The sequence below is a fragment of the Corythoichthys intestinalis genome, chromosome 22 (genome assembly GCF_030265065.1).
Source record: "Corythoichthys intestinalis isolate RoL2023-P3 chromosome 22, ASM3026506v1, whole genome shotgun sequence".
NCBI classification, from domain to species: Eukaryota; Metazoa; Chordata; class Actinopteri; order Syngnathiformes; family Syngnathidae; genus Corythoichthys; species Corythoichthys intestinalis.
The window spans coordinates 4,287,913-4,313,719 of NC_080416.1; the positions used below are offsets into that span (position 1 = coordinate 4,287,913).

General features: G+C 37.9%; 1 protein-coding gene across 4 annotated transcripts in view; it reads right to left on the reverse strand.

Annotated features, from left to right (window-relative positions):
- Positions 1-25,807, reverse strand: part of angpt1 (angiopoietin 1) — a 256,411-nt gene that overhangs the window by 20,527 nt on the left and 210,077 nt on the right. For all 4 annotated transcript variants that reach the window (XM_057827812.1, XM_057827809.1, XM_057827811.1 and 1 more), the window contains 2 exons: positions 16,057-16,172; positions 12,641-12,742 (listed from right to left, as the gene is read on the reverse strand). In XM_057827812.1, coding sequence (XP_057683795.1) covers positions 12,641-12,742; positions 16,057-16,172 — 218 coding nt within the window. The remainder of the gene's footprint in view (positions 1-12,640; positions 12,743-16,056; positions 16,173-25,807) is intronic.

A 25,807-nucleotide genomic window follows, 5' to 3' on the forward strand; every position in this document is an offset into this window, starting at 1 on the left:
TCCTGGAATTTAAACGGGTTAACTCATTTGCTCCCAAAAACGTATAAATAAGTTCTATTTTTAATTGTTTCAGTGTCCCAAAGACATATTTATACGTCTTTTACGTTTTTTTTTCTTCATAAGAGACACCTCTGGGTTCTGATTTAACTCAGCTTCAAAGCACAAAGCTGAAAATCCATTTTAAAGCAATAAAACTGATTTTCAGCAATAAAACTGGCCACTAGAGGGCAGTAGCGTAATTCGGCAATCTGATTCAACGGCAACGAACGGCCGGGACGCCGGCGGAAGGTTGCCAGGCGGCGGACGACCGAGCAGAACAACCGGGACCACCAGTGCAGCGGACCATGTCGTCGAGTCCGTGCTGCTCGCCGAGCAGACCCCACAGAGACTCAAAAAAATCCATCTGTATGAGACAGGCGGCGATGAGGGAAAAGTTTATCCGGCCGTCACGGCCACAACAGCGTCATCTCTCAGTTATGTGCAGTGTTGTTAATTTTACTTTAAAAAAGTAATTAATTACAGTTAGAAATTACTTCTCCCAAAAAGTAATTGCGTTAGTAACTCAGTTACCTGAATTTAAGAGTAATTAGTTACTTGGCAAAGTAACTAGTGATAATTTTCATTTTTTATTTATTTATTTATTTATTTATTTTTTTTTTTTTTTAGAAAAAAAGGTCACACAATGTGAAGTTTAAAGGGTTTTTGGGACAATTGGCCCTAGCCCAATTCTTCACCCTCCACTTAACTAGACACAAGGGTAATGCGATAACTAGATAGTAACCTTTGCTATGTGTGGAAGTCATTTAAAGTTGTGAATCAACCAGCTATTGCATTAGTTCCCTTCTGTCTACTTTCAACATGTGTAAGTTTTAAAACTGTTTCATAATTTAAAGATAGATTTAAGTCAAGATTTTGCCGATTTAGGAGCATTTTAGATAAAAAAATAAATAAATAAATAAAATAAGTAGGTTCGCTAGGAAGGATCTCTGCAACAGAGCCTTCCTGAGAGGTCTACTGCTTTAAGATGGCCGCTGTTTACTAACGCATGTAGTCCTTAAAACATGTTGCCAATGCAGCCGTGTCTATAATTTGCATCTAGTTCTATAATATGTGACATCTACTGTGTCATGTGGGCGTAGTTTGTAGGCTACAGTCAGGTATTATTGGAGCCACCTAGCATCGCGTTTGCAACGGCGTCTTCCCCACTCCTGCTGTGCTCTCTCTCGTCTCCGTGAGTCCGTCTCTCGGACTTTTTTTATTCAACCAACTTAGTAACGCATAGTAACGCACATTCATTTCGCCACCACTGCTCACTTGGGAGGGACAATCAACCTCTGATGCCAACTGCTGTCAAGACTGTTGTCATTCAACATGCTTCCTAACATGCATTGCAGCACTACAACTGAAATAACAATCAAAATTCATGTTCTGTACTTATTATATCTTCAGTTACTGTTCCAGTTGTTTCAGTAATTGCTAGTTATGTTATTTGGTAACACTTTGTTTAACAATGGTGCCATAAGACTGTCATAAGACCATCATACTTATCATACAGTCACATGACAAAGCTGTCAAAGTGTTACCTATTAACCCAAATAAATCAAGAAATAAATTGCACTGGACTATAAGCCACAGGGTTCAAAATGAGGGGAAAAAAATAGCAGCTTATAGTGTGAAAATGTACGTACTCTTAACAGAGGCCTATTCATCCATTTTATTGTTATAACTGTGACGTATAATGGTTTTTCTAGGTTACTAATAATAAAAAAAATTCCTCCTGAAAATGTGACATATATATATATATATATATTTCCCATCTTTGGCTTGTGTGACCTATAGTACAAAAATACGGCAGAAGAACCAATAAGCTGTGCTGATAATGGATGACCGGACTTCCATGTCTTCCCTCCACTTAGGTCGCACGTGTAAAAGTCGTTATTTCTTTCCCTAAATACTGTTTACACTGTATGCTTGAGACGGTCTTTAACAAAACAACTGCAAAGTGTTTTCGATGAGCTGTGGCTGATGGTTGAAGGCAAAGTGCTTTTGACAGCTGTGGATTGCAAGAAGTGGAATGACATTACCACTCTAGACAAAAGTGATCCAATTGGAAAAGGGTGAAAGGAGGGTGATGACGATGATGGCGGTGGAAGCAGTCTGTGTTTGTGCTTAGCGTGTGTGGTGATGAGGAATGGGAAGGAGGGAAAGTAAATATGACGCATTCTTGGGGGCTTAGGCATGTCCTGCAGAGTGGGTGGAAGAGCAAGTGAGTGGGGCCCTTTTTATAGCTTCTTTTTCTATACAACATATTTCACTCCTTAGTGAATATCAGTTCGCTCTCCTGTTGGGAGCCAGAGCCCATGTCAATACCTGTCTAGAGGGAAAATCTGAGTCTGAACCCATTTCTGTGCATAGTAGCTTGAACAATAACCCACAGTTTTTAAATTTGGTGCTGAAACAAAATTCATTTTGCCACGTGTGTATACTACTCGTCCATGTTTTGACGATGTTATGGCGCCACTGTCAAATAAAGTGTTACCAAATAGCATAATTAGCAATTAATGAATCAACTGGAACAGTAATTGAAGAAATAATTATCACAGAACATGAATTTTGATTGTTATTAAAGCGTCATTGCTTCAAGAAGGTTCATTTGGCCATCACTGCTCCCTTGGGGGAGACAGTCAACCTCTGCTGCCACCTGCTGTCAACACTGTTGTCATCCAACAAGCCTCTTAGCATGCATTGCAGTGCTACAGATGTAAATAACAATCAAAATCCATGTTCTGTGCTTAATATTTCTTTAGTTACTGTTCCAGTTGTTTCATTAATTGCTAGTTATGGTGTTTGGTAACACTTAATTTGACAGTGGTGCCATAAGCCTATCATAAGACCATCATAATTATTACATGATACTGTCATGATCATTAATGAATGCTTATAACGGATATTATTTAATGTCATTCTGTAAATTATCTCACTTTTGAATGGATGTAAAAGATCCGAGCCAGACATAAATGGAGTTAGTGCCATAATTTGCCAGATTACATTTAATGACATCTGTCATAAGCATTCAGTAATGACCATGATAGTGCCATGACATAATTATGACGGTCTTATAACAGTCTTATGAACCACTGTCAAATAAAGCGTTACCTATTAACCCAAATAAATCAACAAATAAGCCACACTGGACTATAAGCCGCAGGATTCAAAATGAGGAGAAAATGTAGCGTCTTATAGTCAGGAAATTACGGTACATGTAAAAATAATTTTCTTTTATATATCTCTCATTTACAGTATGTCATATTACTTTTGCAGTGCTTAAACCCATTTATTAAAGTATAAAGTACATATAACGTTTTTTTTTTGTTTTTTTTTTTTGTTTTTTTTTAATTACCGTAATATTCGGACTATAAGCCCTACTTTTTCCCTTATTTTGAATCAGGTGGCTTATTTGTTGATTTATTTGGGTTAATAGGTAACGCTTTATTTGACAGTGGTGTCATAAGACTGTTATAAGACCGTCATAATTATGACATGGCACTATCAAGGGCATTATTGAATGCTTATGACAGATGTCATTAAGTGTAATCCGGCAAATTATGGCACTAACTCCATTTATGTCTGGCTCGGATCTTTTACATCCATTCAAAAGTGAGATAATTTACAGAATGACAATAAATAATATCCGTTATAAGCATTCATTAATGATCATGTCAGTACCATGTAATAATTATGATGGTCTTATGATAGGCTTATGGGACCACAGTCAAATTAAGTGTTACCAAACACCATAACTAGCAATTAATTTGGTGGGCGTCGGCTTATAGTCAGATGCGCCTTATAGTCCGAAAATTACGGTATACTTTAGGGGAGAAAATGGAGAAAACCCCCCCAAAAAAACATTTTATCATAACGTCTAAGTATCTCTTTTCAATGCTGTTAAATCTGAATAAATACATGAAAGACACCCCAAAAAATATTTATACATTTTTTTAATTTTTATTTTTTTTAATGTAAATTGGCTTCACCTCTAGTTCGTGGTTTTTCGATTTTTGCGGGGAGAGGGGGCGGTCCCCATTAACCACAAAAAACGAGAGCTCAATGTCATAATATAGACTGATACAAGCATTTTAAAATACTGTATCAGATAACAACGACATCGGTTTTTCATGAATGGTTTTGGGCCAATATGCATGCTGCTTTTAAAGTGAGTGTATAAGCCTTTGTAAAAGGGCTGCTAACAGCTTAACACAGCAGTTATGCATATTGACCAATAGATGTCTCCAAACTAAAATGCTTGGGATTTTTTATGTGAGCTCTATCATTATTAAAGCATCCAGTGGGGCATCACAATCAAATTAGCCATAATATATAAAGTCCATATGACGTGCATATATCTGTATCGGATTTTTGGAGTTGGACAATATCGGTTGAAAAGTCCTTAATGGACAGCTCTACTTTTGAATACTGCAAACTAATCCAATTAATAACATATAGCCACACAAGCTTGACTGAAGGAATTACAGATCCTTAGAGTGCATTAAACATATAAACAAGTTTCTGAAAAGCAAGAATTTGAAAACTAATAACACTATAAAACACCATCAGTCACCTCTAAACTGTTGAAGGAGAACGTGATAAAACGTTGCATTGCACAATGCACTGTGAAAGTCAACCAAAGGTTCACGAGTACCCCACATGTAATGTAATGCACTCTTTGTGCACCTGTTAAAAGTTGTAAGCTTTCCACGTCTCATAGGACCTCAGCTTTCCGGTTTCTTATGCTGGTTTTCCTCCCGTATTTCCCATTTAACTCTAAACAGCAGTTTGTGGAAAGGTTGCTTTTTTTATACACATATAGTTCACAAACCCAACCATATTTTGGCTGAAACGGTTACATACAAAATTCTGGAGTTCAAATTCTTGCCATGTACGTATGACATCACAGGGAGTCCCCAGGGTAAATAGCTGCTATGCATGTCATCTTAACTTATTATCAGACTTGAGCCCCCGCCTTTTTTTGGTTTGTTTTGTATATTCATTTTTATTTTTACATTCCTTTGAACTCATTCATTGCCAGCCATTTTAGGGCATTTTGAATGATTGACCCAATGACTAAATTTACCAAATGAATGAACAGCGCTCATCTTTCACAAAGAACAAGAAAAAGTTACATTTCCACCTGTTTTTTAGTAATCCGTAGAAGAACGTTGTCAGATAAAAAAAAAAAATAAAAAAAAAAGATAAGGCCATTTTACCCAGAAACCCTTCAATGTGTTACAAACTGAACTAATTTCATATTTTAAATGGTGCATTAGTGGCATCTCCAGGCAGTTGTTCATCAGTAAATTTTATTCCAAATACAAAATTCAGATTCTCATCTTTTATTTCAATCGATAACTACACTGATCAATGGCACTTAAAAGATTTATAGATTTCACACGACTCCACCAAACCTGAGTGTTGCTGTTATCGATCATCAAAATGTTTATATCAGGGGCCAATTGACATTATAATATAGAGTATGACTAGAGTTGTCCAAAAATGACTTTTTAACCGATCTCCCGATACTGTCAAACTCCGAAAATCCGACACCAAATCGATCTCGATGTATGCGGTCATGGATAGAAAATATTATGGCTAGTTGTAATCGGTATCGGTCCTGAAAAACCAAATCGGTCGATCTCTATACATATGATTAGGTCAGCAGAATGTGGCGGACCTAATTACACCTCAGCACCAGGAGGGGGCGAAAAAAACACCAGAAACATAGGCAGGCAATAATAGAACAAGACAGCACTGCTGTATGCATATTGGCTCAAAACCTATGTCGATATTATCATGTATCATTTTAAAATGCTTTTATCGATCGATTATATCGGACAACTCACATTATGACTAGTCGTGGAAAATCAGCTTGAGTATTTTGTCCAATGTATGTATCTTGGATAACAGCTAATTACAAATGCTTTGGTAGGAATATCTTCATTTATTTTGCTTGCAAAAAAAAAAACAAAAAAAAAGCGAATGGGAATTAAAAATATATATATATATATCATTTTACACAAAACTCCAAAAATGGGCCAGACAAACCCTTTGAAAAATCATGTGATGCTTTTCTAATTTGTGTAATTAACTGCATAACAGGTGGTGGCAATAACTAAATCATTCTTGCAGCCAGTAAAAATGGATTAAAGTTGACTCAACCTCTGTCCTTGTGTTTACCACATTGAGCATGGAGAAAACAAAGAAGACCAAAAAACTGTCTGAAGACTTGAGAAGCAAAATTGTGAGGAAGCATGGGCAATCTCAAGGCTACAAGTCCATCTCCAAAGACCTGAATGTTCCCGTGTCTACCGTGCGCAGTGTCATCAATAAGTGTAAAGCCCATGGCACTGTGGGTAACCTCAGTAGATGTGGACGAGAAAAAAAATTGACGCGGATTTCAACGAAAGATGCGGATGGTGGATAAAGAACCTCAAGTAACCTCCAAACAAGTTCAAGCTGTCCTGCAGGCCAAGGGTACAACAGTGTCAACCCGTACTGTCCGTCAGCGTCTGAATGAAAAGGGGCTCGACGGTAGGATACCCAGGAAGACTCCACTTCTGACCCAGAGACATAAAAAAGCCAGGCTGGAGTTTGCCAAAACTTGCCTGAGAAAGCCAAATACATTTTGGAAAAATGTTCTCTGGTCAGATGAGACAAAAGTAGAGCTTTTAGGGAAAAGGCATCAACATAGAGTTCACGAGAACTTCAAAGAAAAGAACACGGTCCCCTCAGTCAAACATGGCGGAGGTTCCCTGATATTTTGGGGTTGCTTGCTGCCTCTGGCACTGGACGGCTTGACAGTGCGCATGGCATTATGAAGTCTGAAGACCACCAACAAATTTTGCAGCATAATCTAGGGCCCAGTGTGAGAAAGCTGGGTCTCCCTCAGAGGTCATGAGTCTTCCAGCAGGACAATGACCCAAAAGACACTTCAAAAAGCACTAGAAAATGGTTTGAGAGAAAACACTGGAGACTTCTAAAGTGGCCAGCAATTAGTCCAGACCTGAATCCCATAGAACACCAGTGGAGAGATCTGAAAATGGTACCTTTCAAATCTCAGAAATCTTGAGCAGTTGGCCAAAGAAGAATGGTCTACAATTCCAGCAGAGCATTGTAAGAAGCTCATTGATGGATACCGGAAGCGGTTGTTCGCAGTTATTTTGTCAAAAGGTGGTGTTACCAATAGGGCTGTCAAAATTATCGCATTAACGGGCGTTAATTAATTTTTTTAATTAATCACGTTAAAATATTTGACGCAATTAACGCAGATGTCCCACTCAGACAGATTTAAATGATGGTACAGTGAAACGCTTACTTGTTAATTGTGTTTTATGGAGTTTTGCCGCCCTGTGCTGGCGCTTGGGTGCGACTGATTTTATAGGCTTCAGCACCTATGAGCATTGTGTAAGTAATTATTGACATCAACAATGGCGGGCTACTAGTTTATTTTTTGATTGAAAATTTTACAAATTTTATTAAAACGAAAACATTAAGAGGGGTTTTAATATAAAATTTCTATAACTTGTACTAACATTTTTCTTTTAAGAACTACAATTCTTTCTATCCATGGATCGTTTTAACAGAATGTTAATAATCTTAATGCCATCTTGTTGATTTATTGTTATAATAAACAAATACAGTCCTTATGTACCGTATGTTGAATGTATATATCCATCTTGTGTCTTATCTTTCCATTCCAACAATAATTTACAGAAAAATATGGCATATTTTATAGATGTTTGAATTGCGATTAATTGCGATAAATTACGATTAATTAATTTTTAAGCTGTAATTAACTCGATTAAAAGTTTTAATCGTTTGAAAGCCCTAGTTACCAAATATTAGGCTGAGGGTGCCAATACTTTTGTCCGGCCCATTTTTGGAGCTTTGTGTAAAATGATGATTTAAAATTGTTTTTTCATTCTCTTTTGTTTTTTTTTTCATTGTAAGAAAAATAAACGAAGATATTACTACCAAAGTATATGTAATTGTAATCATTTTCTTGGAGAAATTGAGCATTATCTGACAGAATTGCAGGGGTGCCAATACTTTTGGCCAGCAGTGTATGTATTTTACAATAATCTATTTTTTTCCTTTTTTTTGACAAAAATAATAACCATGATATTAATAAAGGCACCAGCTACAACTTCTTCTCAATCTCAGACGTTAATATCATTATCTGACCAAATATCGAATTTTTTTGTTGCTTTTTTTTCTATTACAACACCAGTCTGGGTTATATGATCTATCTTGGTACTGCTCTGCTTATAATGTCTCCACTTTTCTTACTGACAAGTAAATCATACATCAGTCCAAAGGGCTGAAGGGGAAATTAAACTAGAGACAGAAAGCAGATTATAGGGGAAAGTATAAACATATAATCCATTTGATAATAAACTAACAGCTATATAGTGCTGACTTATATAGTAAAGACACCAGTTTGACTGCCAGCAATAATAAATGCTATTCAGTGTTTGACCTGAGTGTAAAATGAAAATGCTAACGCTGCCAATCCAAATATGAACCGATGCTTCCGTGATGACAAACATATGACATTCCCTGTAAACAACCAGCGTAGTACAATAGAGGCCAAATAAAAGTGTTGTTGTCATATTTACGCGCAATAATTTCCTGTTTGAGAAGGGGAAGGATAACATCTTGGCGAGTCAAAGACACCCGAGATAGTGTTTCTAATACAAAAAAAGAGGATTTAAGAATAACATCTGGCTGAAGTCTTCCAGTGGACACTGTTCAACATCTTAAACCGCCAAAAACCTGATTGCTTTAGTATTGTTGCGAGAAGGATGTGTTGCAACCATCGCTCAAAAATAAAAACTCTCCAAACCAGAAGCAGTATTTATTATAATATACTGTATATTATTTCGATTACCATCATTTTCAGACTATAAGACTCACCTGAGTATAAGCCGCCACCCACCAAATTTGACATGAAAACAGCATTTGTTCATACATAAACCGCACTGGACTAAAAGATGGAGTTGTTCTCACTGTATTATGGGGTATTAATACCAAAACATATTAACTGGTAACACTTCATTTGACACAGGCATCATAAGACTTTCATAAGACCAAATGAACCACCATGAAGCTCTGAACTAATTGGCTGCAAAGCTTCATTGCTTCGAGAAGCTGAGAAGGTTCATTTGGCCATCACTGCTCTGTTGGGGGAGACAGTCAACCTCTCCTGCCACCTGCTGTCAACACTGTTGTCATCCAACATGCCTCCTAGCATGCATTGCGGCACTACAGATGTAAATAACAATCGAAATTCATGTTCTGTGCTAATTATTTCTTCAGTTACTGTTCCAGTTGTTTCATTAGTTGCTAGTTATGGTATTTGGTAACACTTTATTTGACAGTGGCATCATAAGACCAAATGAACCACCATGAAGCAATGAAGCTTTGCAGGCTTCGAGAAGCTTCATTTGGCCATCACTGCTCTCTTGTGACAGTCAACCTCTGCTGTCTTTTTGTGGCTTTCTGGTAACTCAAGGTGCGAGCATGAGCAAGATCATTAAAGAGACGATGATTTTAACAAGATATTATCACATAATTGCTTTGTTTCGATCGAAAAAAAAATCAGTGTAGCAGGTATCACCGAGTGTCAAGACACAGCTGTGATTGGCCACAACCGGACTTTGTGGGGATTTTATGGTTGAAACACGGTAATATAACAAGGGTTGTGATGGAGAAGTCACAGACAAAAAGGAGTGGTCGAGATTTTCTTTTTCAAATATTTACCCTGTCAAACTTTTTTCTCGATTTTTCTGTGTTTGGATTGAATATTTATCATCTAAAATATCGGGGAAGATGTGACAGTAACAAAAAAAATATACAAATAAGCGATAGTTATAAGATAGATATCCTTGACCTATTTACAGACACAATTTTTTTCATTGTGGCGTAATTAGTGATAAGACCAATGAAGGCTCATAATAAAGTATTGATTGCAATAATAGGATGTTCCATGATTGATTGCAGTAAGAGACATTTTTGGAATTGATAACTATAGACATCTTTAGCTTTTGATAATACTGCCTTGTCATTCTGACCGGTTTAAACCCACCTAGGTTCCAAGAGTCTACTTCAATACATTTAAGTAATCCTATTGTTACATTTTATTACTTACCAAATGCTATTGCTTTACGAAATGTATTTGATGAGATAGTTATTAAGTTGTTATTATATATTTGCTTTTATCAATCGTTGCCCGCAATGAAGAAATGCTTCTGCTTATTATTATTATGGTTCACAAAGAAAGAATGTTTTGTCTTGCCTGGTCAAGGTCAGAAGAGGCCGCTTTGCTTTGCTGAAATGGGCTGACACATATATATACTGTATAATTCCACCTAAATGCACACACATAGCCAAACAAAGACAAGAGGTGTCGCCAGCTTGCTTCCCCTTTTTCCCTTTTAGGGCAAGACACCCATCTGTTGCTTGGGCCATCCCAAATAAAAAGCAAAGTGAAGGAGGGGCTAGTGAGAACGATTGCGGAGGCTGTATTTTGTAGTACATTGTATAGTTTCCTCCTTCTCCTTGCAAGCTTTTCAACTAAATTGAGTGACTTCTCTTCTTATTTTGGGTAATATTATAAATGTCTACCCAAGCAGTCATATTTCACCTTGACAAAAGTTAAAAATGTGCGAATAAATAATTTTTTAAAGTCGTTTTTTTTTTTTTTTTTTTACTAAATATTAGACCTCAATTATTGATTCTAAGCTAAAAATGGTCGACATTTCATATAATAAATATAATGACCGTATTGGCCCGAATATAAGACGGTGTTTTTTGCATTGAAATAAGACTGAAAAAGAGAGCGTCGTCATATATTCGCGGTCTAGACATTATACCCATTCACGACGCTAGATGGCGCCAGACATCATTGAAGCGATGTTCTGTCATAGACTTCACTTTGATGGTTAATGTAGTTATTGCAATTTTGTTGTTTTATCACAATAGATTGGTTTATTTACACTTCAAAAACCAGAATGTGATTGAACTTTAGTTTACATATTAAATGTTCAGATATTAAGATTTGAGTGAGGCTAAATAACATGCTTTTTCTCTCAAATATATTGTTATAATCATTTGTTTTGGATGTACTGCAATTATTTTCTGTATAAAAATTAATTGATGTTCAAAGTCTTTTTTCCAACGTGAGTCTTAAAAAAGAAGGGGTCGTCTTCGGGCCAATACGGTACTTATCTTCTTTTTATGACTGGGTTGAAACAAAAGTGGTTGCACAGTGTCTGTAAACGGGGGTCGCCAGGGTAAAACGGACAAATTAAAAGTAGTCCGGGGCATAATGCGCCATTAAACTGTTATACCAGCATATAAACATATTTTTCTATCAAACACAACAGTTCTTTTGGCTTAAAATACAGCAGTTTCTTTTAAAGAGCATCGTGTGTGTTTTCTGTATTTATTAGAGATGTCCCGATCGATCGGGTCCGATCACGTCATTTTCAAAGTATCGGAATCGGCAAAAAAATATCGGACATGCCTTTTTTTAATACATATATATTTTTTAATTGAATCGTTTTCTAATTGTATTTAACGTTACAGACATAATATGTTACACTCATCCAGAGTCTTTAGTTTTGGCTTTAGGTAAAGTTATCAAATTTATCCCGATAACGGCGGTAATTACTGTTTTAAAAAATGTATCTCGTTAAAATATTTAACGCAATTAATGCATGCGCTGCACGACCCACTCTGCATTGTCGCGCTCAATCTGTAATGGCGTCGTTTTACCTATATAGAGAGCTAGAAGGCAGCGTAAAATGAGTAGAGTGAATTCTGGCAGCCTTTGGAGCCTTTTTTTAATTGGCTAAAGCCCTACAATCCCTCTCCCTACGATTAGAAATATCGTGGGAAGCAATGTGGGGAAGCAAGGTAGTAATTGATCTTTTTCTTAACACCCTATGTTTTTTCCCAACGCAGAGAAGATATATCAATTGGTAGCGCTACGCACAGTCATGGTTGCACTTCCCATTATGCATTTGGGCATGGCTACAGTATCATTTACTGTAAGCTCAACAAATACATTAGATGGCAATATTTAGTCACAATTTACAAAGTCACAAGTCTTTCTATCCTTGGATCCCTCTCACAGAAAGAACGTCAATAATGTAAATGCCATCTTGGGGATTTATTGTCACAGTAAACAAATACAGTACTTATGTACTGTATGTTGAATGTATATATTTGTCCGAGTTTTATTCATTTTTTTCTTAATGCATTGCCAAAATGTACATGATCGGGAAAATTTATCGGGAATGATTGGAATTGAATCGGTAGGGAAAAAAAAGCAATCGGATCGGGAAATATCGGGATCAGCAGATAATAAAACTAAAACGATCGGGCTAGGATCGGGAGCAAAAAAACATGATCAGAACAACCCTAGTATTTATTATTTGGCAGTATTTCCACAGGTCTTATAACTCTAAATTCTATTACCGTTCCCCCCAATAATAATTATTCTCCAAAATGTTACTGTTATTGTCCCCCTCCAAATTTGAAAACGGATCTCCGCCCCTGCCATGTATATGTCATTTCTCACCATTTTGTATTCCTTCCACGTTCTCTGGAAATCCACACTGCCGTCTTCCCGCCGCTGGATGATCGTCCATCCACCGCCAGCTGTTTCCATGTTGCAATACACCTACAAATCAGAAAAAGCTTAGAGTTTGACAGTAAAACATTGATAGCACCCAGAGGGCTGTCTTTTTGTGGGGATTTATTAGACGTAATTCTATACAACTAGCGCATGTAATGAATTGAATATTTGATGCTATTCTCGGCGGCATTCCGAAACAATGAAGGGTCAGCTATTTGAAGTCATGTTTGGGAACTTGGTGTATCTGTGTTCCACTCAAAACTAATCAGAGTCTCCTTATCCTTTACCAACTCCCAAGAGATGTTCCTCATCAGAGGGTCCAGATCAAAGTGAAGGTCTGGGATGGACACATACCAGCAGACACCTGGGTGTAATATGGCCCTTAACCTCGGACCTTAGTGTGCGTAAGCTGATAATGCAGGGATGTGGGTCTATCTGCAGGGTTGCTCATTGTTTTGAGTTTGAGACACCGGTGTCGAGCAGGGAAGGTCCCTCGAATCAGCCAGCCCACACAGCTGAACATACATGAACGCAGGCTGAGTTAATTAAGGAAGTACCCCTGACATGATCATTTCCAGGAGACTGTCTCACATCCATCTCGTGGAGGTGCACACAAACAGCCATTAACCACCTTTGAGATGATTCCAGCAGTGGGGCGACGGATACAATCTGCTAACACCAGTGGCGGACGCTGGTCTTTCAATGAAGGGAAGCTCAAAGTGTGTCTGCCTGTGAGTGCTTTGTGACGGTAGAGTGACTCAGCGGCAGCCGTTGCTCGGTAGGGAAAGAAACTAGAGTGCCAGAAGTCAAGTCTTCAAACACAAGTAGTTACAATTAAAAAAACGAAAAAAAAAACACCAGATATAGAAGCTTAATTTTTCGCTAGTTGTTTTAAACAAAGCATTTGTCGCTAGGATGATTATGAAAGTCTCCTGTTCAACTCAAAACAACTGAATGAAAATTGAAAAACATCTCCCATGGATGTCAATACAACAAAATCACCGATTTGCTCATTTTGGTGTCAATCAAAAGGGTAAAAAGGGACAAATCATTTTTTTTTTTTTTTTGAGAATGGGAATCTGGTTGTCCTTATGGTCTGAACAGTTTTAATGTATCACATGGGTGTGTGATATACCCCCATTGTGGTTATTCATTTTGTGTCATTTATTAAGGGAAAGCAGCGAGCATGAAGGGATTATAAGGGGACAGAAATTAGGAGGGACAGAAGAGGAGAAAAACAAACAACAACAACAACAAGAAATACATTCAACGCCAACACTACAAATGAATATGCTGGTGCTATTACTAGCTAATTGTATTTCCCGTGGACACCATGTGTGGGGCCTGATGACCGAGGAGAAAGGGTGAAGGGGGGTAAGAAATATATGTGGATAGGCTGGATGGAGAGTATACAAATCAACAATGTGAGGTGTAGAAAACAAATGATATGTAAGTGTAAATATGTTGACATCCTATTCTATGGTGCCTGATCGCAAATCCTGGCACCGACAATTTCTCAAATTGAGTGTGTCTAATTGTCCCCAGTCATGCGCCAAGCCCACTAGATGTGTGATAGCCCTGCAGGCAAGTGGAAATGCTGCATCGGGGCCACCAAAGGGCAAATGCACCTCCCAGCCAATCAGGGGGTGAGCAAGCGCGGCCCATCCCTCTTGCTGTAGCTCCGGCAAGAAGGCCACCGCCATCCCCCGGGGACCAAGGGTGGTCCCCCAGACTATCTGTGCCCCCGTTAATCGACCTTCGGGGAAAAGATGAGGGGATGCGCCACCGCTCACCCACTTGGTTAACCAGCCACCGCTGCAACCCCAACCAACACGGCACACGGCAGGACCCTGACAGCCTGCAAGGCCTGGGGCAGGACAGGATCCCCATCCAGAGGGGGCGACACCCCTCCGACCCACCGGCGCCCAGAAGGCGAGAGGAGGGCAGAAGCAGGAGAGCACCGAAAAGTCGTCGCGGGGCGGGGCGGGACCAGGGCCCCAACCCACTCCACTCCTGCAACCGGCAGCCCAGACTAAGAGGAGGCCAAGCCCTGGGAACCACACCATACAGAAAACTGTGGGATCCACCTACTGCCCTTTTATTGTCATTACTATGACAGATCATCCAATCATCATGCAGAGAACAGAGCCGAGGGCCAGCCGAGGGCCAGCCGAGCCCCGCCCACTGCCGATAGACCCACAGAGACACACAGCGTCCGATGGACACTACATTTGAACAATGGACTCTCAACTCTGGAGATGACACTGCACCCACACTGCTTAAAGGACTGTGAAGTTGCACGAATGAATGAACAGCAAGTCGCTAGCCTGAAACTCCAGACTCACCGTTGTTCCAGCTATAGAGTCTGGGACCCAGCTCCTTATTGGCCTCTCGAACCCAAACGAAATCGTCCCTGCAGTCAGATTCGTTTATTTGTGATGTTATCTTAACGAGCAACATCATTCTTGCGCGTCGGAAGTCGTCTCCACAACAACACAGATGGCGAATGGGAGAGCTGAGAATGTGTTCCTAACTACGTTAACTTCAGTTTTAAATGACCAAAAACACATTAAGTCGCTAAAACCAACAGTCTCTCTCGCGCAAGCCATGTCGAATAAACTCTGTTCTCCGCTCTCCTCGTATGTTTACGTCCTCGCGCTAGAGTTTGTCGCTTTACTAACATCACGTCTGCCTGTCTCTGATTGGTCCACTCCGCTGTCTGTTTTCTGTGGCTTGCTCCACTCTGGGAATTTGATCTGTGGAACAGTCACCAGACTCTAGAGCTGGAACAGCGGTGAGTATGAAATTCTAGGGTAGCAAGCCGCATCGTAACCAGTGATAAGACGCTAATTCTGAACACAAGTTGAGTTCGTTGTAGCGCATATTTAGCCAATGACATGTACACACAACAGTATACATTTGATCACTTTTGACATTTTGGGGGAAGCCGAGCTTTCCTTGCAGTCTTGGAGCAATCGCCTCTATCTAACACCTTCTTCAAGCCTCTCCATTTATCAAATTATCACCTTCATCAATCACTGGAGTGGAGAGGTTAAGAACATATCATTGAGCGCATAACCCCAGTGTCCCCATCATGTTCAGCTCAACGTCTGGCTTCACCTCTCGCCAAATTCCAGCGTTTTCAAAGCCGCCGAGAGTATTCACAGCTTGGACTCATCATTGGCACTCATCGGTGGCAGATGTCCCCCAGTGGCTGAGTGTCGTTAGCTCATTTGTGAAGAGTAATTTTAAGCCAACTTAAAGAAAACAAGTGGTTTACTTTAAACCAACAATGGAAGTGTTCGCAATAAGTGTTACTTTCACTGGGATTTTGGTGACACTTTATTGCGGCTTCTCACCCTTTTGTTCTCCTGCTGGTTGATCTGGATGTTGTAGACGCCATTCTTATGAAAGCCAGCCTGGTAAAGGTCGGCACAATCGCGGAACTTCTTTTCTTCATCCAGGACCTTCGGGACTGTGGATGCAAAAAGCAAAAAAGATGTGAACTGCTCTACTGCAGATTTCAATGAGGTGAGTGAATAATAGCGCAAAGACAACAAAAAGTATCTCAACGGAGTCAAATAAAATGAATGAAAAATGCATTGAATAGAATTTGTAATAAATTTGTCAGTTTATAGGCTATACTACTCATATGTTTGGAGATGTAAGTGAAGTATTGTGTCTTGAACAATATTTTCACAGAATGACTCATGGCCAGCAAACCTGTCTACACTTTGATGATGTATCTGATATTTTTGGATTGTTTTCAAGAATTATACTATCCCAATGCTATACATGCACCAGTCTGAAACAGGGTTTCTACAGGTATCAGCAAATGTCTTTCAATACTTTGAATGCCACTTTAAACCAGAGATAAACCATATATACGTATATCAGTATCGGCCTTTTCTATTTATGTATTTATTTATTTTTAATCCAACGGGTCGATATGAAAAAGTCATTTTAAAAATAAGGATAGAGACTAGGGATATGACCATTTTTCAGAGGACCGGAATCGGGTGGAAAGGATCGGGTTTTTCATTTAAAAATATGTATTTGTGCTTCCTGCTGCTTTTCTTGGTCAGCGAGTTTTGCCTGTTAAAGTTAACGGTGATTGACAGGCGTTGAAGCTTTGATCTTGCCAGAGAAGCTTGGCAGCGCTACCTTCAAAGACGCCGACTGTGTCAATCATCGTTTAGCTTGTTAAACAGTAGTGTGCTGTAGCAACTCATTTTCTGTCTGTGCGCAGCTGTTCTCAGCAGTGAGCGGATTTGACTGGACGCAATTTTCTACGTTATTCTTGTTGAAAAATAATTTGCATTATGAAGGCGGTACAGTGGGACAGTAACATGTTGCATTATTCATTTTTTACGCCAATTTTTACACTTTTACTCCAAATGAATAACTAACTACTTATAATCGGTATCCGTCCTGAAAAACTCTGTCTATATCGGTCAATCCCTCCTTTAAACTAATTTAACGCCCATGTCCAACTGCAGATTCAGTTTCACACACATAAATTATAAGTAGAGTTGTCCTATAATGACTTTTTAACCAATAACCGGATATTGTAAACCCTAACTCCAAAAGTCCTCTACCAATATATGCGGTCAGGGACTTAACATATGGCTAATTGCATTGAGGTGCCGTACTGGATACTTTAATAATGATAAATGTAACAACTTTAAGGTTTTCCATAATCATTCCGTGACAAATAACAGAATAACTTCAACTGAAGTTATGGGGAAAAGTGCCTACCACTTTTTTAATGTTGTTGTTGTTGAAATCAAAATAGTGCAAACATCAGTTTTTTAGATCAAGTGCAAGTGCAAAGTGCCAGTAAGCCACTGCCATATCACAAATGGCTCACCCAGTGCTTCTGGCTGAAAATAACAACAAAGGCACACAGTGAATGAGGTACAGTACAGTGAATGAGCTAAATTATGATTGAAAAATAATGATTAACTCGTATACTGTTCAGGAAATTTTTGCACCATAAATGCAAATGGTCTGCTTAAATACCAAATCCAAAGCATCTTAATTTGGAGACATCGAATGGTCAATAAGCATAACTGCTGTGCCAAGGTGAGACCAGCCCTTGTACAAAGGCACAAGGCTACTACATTCATTATGAAGGCAGAATGCATATTGGACTAAAACTGATCATGAAAAACGAATGTCGTTATTATCCGACGCCATTTTAAAATGTGTTTTTTGGCCAATATTATCAGGTAGCCAAAAGTATCGGCTCTTTTATCTCGCAATGAGCTTATGTTCTTTTATTCTGGCTACTCGACGATAGCAGACAAGTCATATAATGTAAAAAAAAGAATTTATTAAAACTATCAAGTACATAATTTTTAATGCCTCGAACATTTACTTTAATGCTTTTTAAGGCCTGACTGCAGTAGTTTTTCAGGTTAGCAACTTCACACAGCTGAATGTTATGCTAACTCAGACAGCAGGGCCGAAAACTAAGTGCTTTTTTTTTGCAAACATTTTTTACCATGTGGTATTTTTTTTTTTTTTTTGCCATGTGGCAGTTTTTTTTGCCACATGGCAAGAAAAAAATGCCACATGGCAAAATATTTTTCCCACATGGCAAAAAAATGCCACATTGCAAAACCAATTGCCACATGGCAAAAAAAAAAAAAAATGCCACATGACAAACATTTTTTGCCACATGGCAAAAAAAATTGTTACATGGCGTAAATTTTTTGCCACATGGCAACAAAATTGTGCCACATTGCAAGAAAAATTGCCACATGGCAAAAAAAAAAATGCCACAGTGCAAAAAGAATTGCCACATGGCAAAAAAAAAAGCCACATGACAAACATTTTTTGCCACATTGTAAAAAAAAATATACACATGGCAAAAAAAATGCCACATGGCAAAAAATTTGTTCCGCATGACAAAAAAATGCCATATTGCACAAAAAAAATGCCATATGGCAAAAAAAAATGTCACATGGCGAAAATTTTTTGCCACATGGCAACAAAATTGTGCCACATTGCAAAAAAAATTGCCACATGGCAAAAAAAAAATGCCACAGTGCAAAAACAATTGCCACATGGCAAAAAAAAAAAGCCACATGACAAACATTTTTTGCCACATTGTAAAAAAAAAAATATTCATATGGCAAAAAAAATGCCACATGGCAAAAAATTTGTTCCGCATGACAAAAAAATGCCATATTGCAAAAAAAAATTGCCATATGGCAAAAAAAAATGCCACATGGCAAAAAAATGCCACATGGCAAAAATTTTTTGCTGCAAGGAAAAAAATTTTTGCCACACGGCAAATACCACTTTTAGTTCTCACTGTCTCCAAAATCAAAAGTGGTATTTGCCATGTGGCATTTTTTTTTAAAACTTTCAGTATCAAAGTTAGTGGTGTTTTCCCCACATACACAACATTGACGTGTTATTACTTTACTTTCAGTGGCTGCTGCTGGCCTAAAAAAAAAACTTTTTATATCCCTCCTCTTCGAAAGGGCAGAGAAGGCGTCAGGAATCTGACGGGGTGTGCGTGTGTGGTTTGGGGGCAGTGGGGTCATGTCATCAGCCAATCAAACGTGCTTTGGAAGGGGAAAAAATTGACCAGCACATTCAGCAAGTAAAAAGGGATAAATTTAAGTCTAAACATCATGAAAATAATTCACTTAATAATGGTAGGGTCTACTCTAGCCTAACAACATATAGGAAGACAATCTAAAGTACCTATAATAGCTGAACTCATTATGTAATGCAAATAAGGTTGCTTAAAAATTGGTGGGAACAATTTGAGCATCCTGAAAAATTGTTAGTGTTATGTCCCTATTGTCCCTATGCAAACCTACACCCTTGCGTTATGGAATCTGAGCAACTGCTTATGTGACAATGAAAAGCGTCCAAACTGGCAAATCAACTTTGAAAAAAATCCTTTTAACGATGTAATGTGCTATGGATTGCGTTTTCATTTTTCTTGCAAGAAAATGTCAAGTATAAACCATGAATTACATTTTGTCTGTGTAATTTATGACATTATTGTTGGAAAAGGAAATAGGAATTGTAGGAAAGACGGTAAGTAGCCTACCTACAGTAAGTAGGCTATTTGGTTGCTGCCTTGCCAGTTTTCCATTAAAAAAAGATTCGACTGTGAACGACTGAGTCCAAGATTTTTTATTAGACATTTGTTGTGCCATATATTAAATTACAAAAGTACCACTTAGCGACGCCGGTGGACAAAAGCCGCAGTGTTTCGCCTTGAGGAAGACTGCGTTTCCCATGAGGAGCAGCGCACACCCGCACAGTGTCGTAAAATCATGATCTCCCAGTTGCCTGCTAATGGATTAAACAACATTTCTGTTTTCAGCGGCTTTGTGAAAGATAAATAGTACTAAGGTCATGAATCCGGTTTCGGCTTAAGAATAGCATGTGACGGTAGTAGAAAAATTATTGTCTTTATTAAATGCTTCATTGAGTGAGTACGCTCAAATCTGCACAACCTGCTCACTCACTGATACACAATGAGTTGCCACAGCAACTGTTTAACAAGTTAAATGATGATTGACTCATGCGATGCTTTAAAGTTTCGGGTTCCAAGCCTCCCTGGCAGGATCAAAACCTAAACTTCTTTCAATCGTCGATAACTTTAATAAGCAACGCCAGTGCACGATGGATGACCAGGAGTGCAAAAATTAAATAAATACACAAATAAATAAATATTTAAAAGTGTCATTAAAATGCTTCTTTTTCAAAATGTATTTTTTTATTTCCATATCTATTTCAATATTTATTTCAATTAATATTTAATTATTTCAATTCTTTTTTATATTTTTCACTTTTATTTATTTATTCCAATTTACATTTATTTATTTCGATTTATATTTATTTCAATTTTTATTTCCATTTTTATTTATTTATTTCAACACTTATTTATTTATTCCAATATATATTTATTTATCTCAAATTTTCTTTTTATTTATTTCAATTTTTATTTATTTATTTCATTATTTATTTATTTATTTCAAGTGTGTATTTATTTAATTTTTGCACTTCTGGTCCTCCATAGTGCACTGCCGGGCCTGACCAAGAGAAGCGGCAGGAGCGAGAGTGAGGGACTACATGATCGGATTGGGACAGCTCTATAAAATACTGCATTTTTAATTATTTTTTAATTGAAAAAAAATAAATAAATAAACTGCGGACAAAACTTTTTGTCTCTTTTGTTGCTATGCCATCTTTTAGAATTTGCGCGAAAGCATTAGCATTGACTTCCGTCTTTATAATGAATAAGGGGAAGTGACGTATGCCGTAAAGCAGTCAGCACATTTGTAGTTTTTTTTGTGTGCAGGTTTCCTGCCACCCTCCTCAAAATTAATTTGTGCAAGTGAAAGCGATACATACCCCCTCAAGATATAAAAGAGTTGTCATTCAACTACCGTAATTTCCCGAATATAATGCGCACCCATCTATAACGCGCACCCCAACTTTACCTGTAAAATCTCGGGAAAATTCTTGTACCGTGTATAAAACGCACCCTAAATTTAGCAACAATAAATATGATTCCAACTCTCTCCAACTTTTATAAAGTAAGCGGTTGCAGCATTTTTTAATCCTTTGGTCAAATTTTTTTAAAAAATAGAATATTAATTTTCTGTGGTAAAATTGCTCACAGTATACGATAATTTTCACAAAGTAAGGAGTTGTAGCGAGTTTTATGAGTAAATTTTGGGGGGAAAAAATGGGCGTTATATTCGGGAAATTACAGTAGTTGTCAGTTGACACATCACAAATGTTATGAAACTATTTTATCAAAGTTGAAAAGTTACCCAGTGTTGCTTTAATATGTGCAACGTTCACTTGCTATCTTCTACTTTCATGGATACTGAATCAGAAGGCAGAAGACAGCAAAATATCACTGCGAACCTCTTGTGACTTCCAGATAAAATCTTAGGTCAACTAGCTTATTAACAGAAGAACCTCCAAAACTTTGCTTCAAACTTTTGACAGAGCAGCTGCATCCATTTCCATCTGTAGATAATTATGGCTGCACTATTTTGAAACCAAGCATGAGGCTATGGACAAAATACTACAAGCTATAAATTTCAAGTTCCTGTTATAACAAGTGGTTTATATTTACTTTCCAAGCCTTGTTATAGTGATGGAAATTCCTTCAGATTTTTCTTTTTCAAATCCTCTTTCTTCTCGGCCTTTCCCCTCCCATTTAACGGGTTCACATCAGTTTTCACCCCATTGTTTTTATTGTTATAATTGTGGAGTCAAAGAAGATGTCATTGGAAAGTAAAATGAGTCAGTGATCCTATGCTTTTACTTTGATCCGCCTCTGCGCAAAGGACCTCTCTGTTGGATGGGAGTCTTTTATTTAGGTCCGCTACAGTATTTGGCCGTTTTGACAAAGTATTGAGTGTCAGTGACAAGACTCTCCTGCTGTGACAGGTCGACATTGCACCCCAGACTCTAATACAACAAAGGATAGCCCTGTCAGGCGGTAATTTACCCCAAGCTGGCTGACAGCGGGGTACTTTTAAGGAGTCGGGGGCGGGGGGGTTAATGTTAGTGGAGATTTTTGGCTTGAAATTAGTGCTGACAATTATTTCACGATAGCTACTGAGATTTCCCAAAGAGGAATAAAACCGCTATGGGACTTGAAGTGCCGCCATAAGCCCGGTTCCCTTGTAGCGCGAGCTGCCCAGATCTCAAAATATTATTTATGTCCTAATATTTGTTTGCAGTAAAATATTTAGTAGTTCAGTGGGGACTCATTTTCAGCAGGGGGTTCATGTGAAAAGACCAATAGGCCTTGGGTGTTTGCATAAATCAGTTCTCGTGCCAAATGAGCCCAAATCCTGGAACTGAAGAGAGTGAAAATTGGAGCTAAATGGGCTGCTATAGACATCACTGCTCCCATGTGACCGTAATCAGTCTTTAAGTACGGCTGAGTCTGATTCATGACGTGAGCCAATGAAGTCCTCGAACATTTTTTGAGGGATGTACAACATGACAAAATTATGTCAGTTCTATTTTATGTTCCCCCACAAATACATGCTTTCATCTGGGGTTGTTCCGATCATGTTTTTTTGCTCTCGATCCGATCCCAATCGTTTTAGTTTGAGTATCTGCCGATCCCGATATTTCCCGATCCGATTGCTTTTTTTTGCTCCCGATAATTTTTCCCGATCATATACATTTTGGCAATGCATTAAGAAAAAAATGAATAAAACTCGGACGAATATATACATTCAACATACAGTACATAAGTACTGTATTTGTTTATTATGACAATAAATCCTCAAAATGGCATTTAGATTATTAACATTCTTTCTGTGAGAGGGATCCACGGATAGAAAGACTTGTGACTTTGTATATTGTGACTAAATATTGCCATCTAGTGTATTTGTTGAGCTTTCAATAAATGATACTGTAGCCATTTAACTTCTGCCCAAATGCATGATGGGAAGTGCAACCATGACTGTGCGTCGTGGTACCAATTCATATATCTGCGTTGGGAAATGACATAGGGTGTTAAGAAAAAGATCAACTACTACCTTTCATCCCCACATTGCTTCCCACGATTATTTTAATCGTTGGGAGAGGGATTGCAAGGCTTTAGCCATTTCAAAAAAAGGCTCCAAAGGCTGCCAAAATTCTCTCTACTCATTTTACGCTGCCTTTTAGCTCTATATAGTGTATGAGTAAAATGGCACCATTATAGATTGAACGCGACAATGTGTGAGTGGGTCATGCAGCGCATGCGTTAAATATTGTAACGTGATAAATGTAATAAACATTCATTCTCGCCGTTAACGCGATAAATTTGATAACCCTACCTTAAGCTTAAACTAAAGACTCTGGAAGAGTGGAACACATGATGTCTGTAACGTTAAATACAATTAGAAAACGATTTAATTAAAAAATATATATATATTTAAAAAAAGCATGTCCGATATTTTTTTGCCGATTCCGATACTTTGAAAATGAAGCGATCGGACCCGATCGAACGGGACATCTCTACTTTCATCCATATATTTAAAGAACGCAAGTGGTAATTTACAATTTTAGCAACATTAATAGATCTACTTATGCAAATTTATAGTACCATATTTTTCGGACTGCATGTCGCACCTGAGTATAAGTCGCACCAGCCATAAAATGTCAAACGAAGAGAAAAAAAAACAAACACAACAGTCACACCCGAGTATAAATCGCATTTTGGGGGGAAATTTACTTGATAAAATCCAACACATAGAACATATAAAAATTAAAATGTCCTGATCGATTGGGTCCGATCACGTCATTTTCAAAGTATCGGAATCGGCAAAAAAATTTCGGACATGCCTTTTTTTAATATATATATATATATATATTAATATATGTATATATATATGTATATAAATATACACACACACACACATATATATATATATATATATATATATGTATATATATATATATTTTTTTTAATTAAATCCTTTTCTAATTGTATTTAACGTTACAGACAAAATGTCTTACACTCATCCAGAGTCTTTAGTTGTGGCTTAAAGTAGGGCTATCAAATTTATCGCGTTAACTGCGGTAATCAATTTTTTAAAAATTAATCACGTTCAAATATTTAACGCAATTAATGCATGCGCTGCACGACCTACTCACGCATTGTCACGTTCAATCTATAATGGCGCCGTTTTACCTATATATAGAGCTAAAAGGCAGCGTAAAATGAGTAGAGAGAATTTTGGCAGTCTTTGGAGCCTTTTTTTAATTGACTAAAGCCTAACAATCCCTCTCTCAACAATTAGAAATATCGTGGGAAGCAATGTGGGGAAGTAAGATAGTAGTTGATCTTTTCCTTAACACCCTATGTTATTTCCCAACGCAGAGAAGATATATCAATTGGTGCCACTACGCACAGTCATGGTTGCACTTCCCATCATGTATTTGAGCAGAACAGTTAAATGTTTACAGTATCATTTACTGAAAGCTCAACAAAATACACTAGATGGCGATATTTAGTCACAATATACAAAGTCACATTTATCCTTTAAGAATTACAAGTCTTTCTATCCGTGGATCCCTCTCACAGAAAAAATGTTAATAATGTAAATGCCGTCTTGAGGATTTATTGTCATAATAAACAAATACAGTTCTTATGTACTATATGTTGAATGTATATATTCGTCCGAGTTTTATTCAATTTTTTTCTTAATGCATTGCCAAAACGTATATGATCGGGAAAAATTATCGGGAATGATTGTAATTGAATCGGGAGGCAAAAAAAAAATCAATCGGATCGGGAAATATTGGGATCGGCAGATACTCAAACTAAAACAATCGGGATCGGATCGGGAGCAAAAAAACCTGATCGGGACAACCCTAATAAAAATACAATAGAGAACAACATTCTGAATAAGTGTACAGTGTATGAACAACGAAATGCCGGATATACGAATATACTGTCCTCACCAGGACGCTACGGCTCGGTCCTGGCTATTCAGCGGGTTAAACTCCCAAATGACGATGCTGGACGTCCGTATAATTTCCTGAATCAATTTCGTCCTCGATACCAAACAAGTTCACATCGACGTAAATAAATGATAATTAGGTGCTTCTACAGCAATGACATAACACAAATGGATTGCATGCGTTCGCTAGCATTAGCGCATCGTTCAAACAACCACACAACTGGCTCTAAGTGTCCGATCGCGGGTGGAAAACACATAACAAAAACAGAAAAGATATACACACAGGTGTTTCCTCTGTAGAGATATTTTACAAGCATAAACAATGAACGTAGGTTCACAGCCGTGTTTCTCTCTCGCTAACTCGCCCACTCAGTCAGAGCTATGTAGCTGTCGGTCTTCTTCTGGCGTGTGAGCGCTCTTCACCACGTAAACAAGTGCAAGTGCGCACCCACGTGGGTATGAAAGCGCCACAAACTAAAAGCATGCATTTCAATATAAAAAAGTCAATAATACAATTGAACACACATTGCCAAAGGCAGAACGCGAACATGGCCATAGCTATTAAGATAATTATAGCATAAAGAACATGCTAACAAGTTTACCAAACCATCAGTGTCACTCCAAAACACCAAAATAACATGTGAAATAA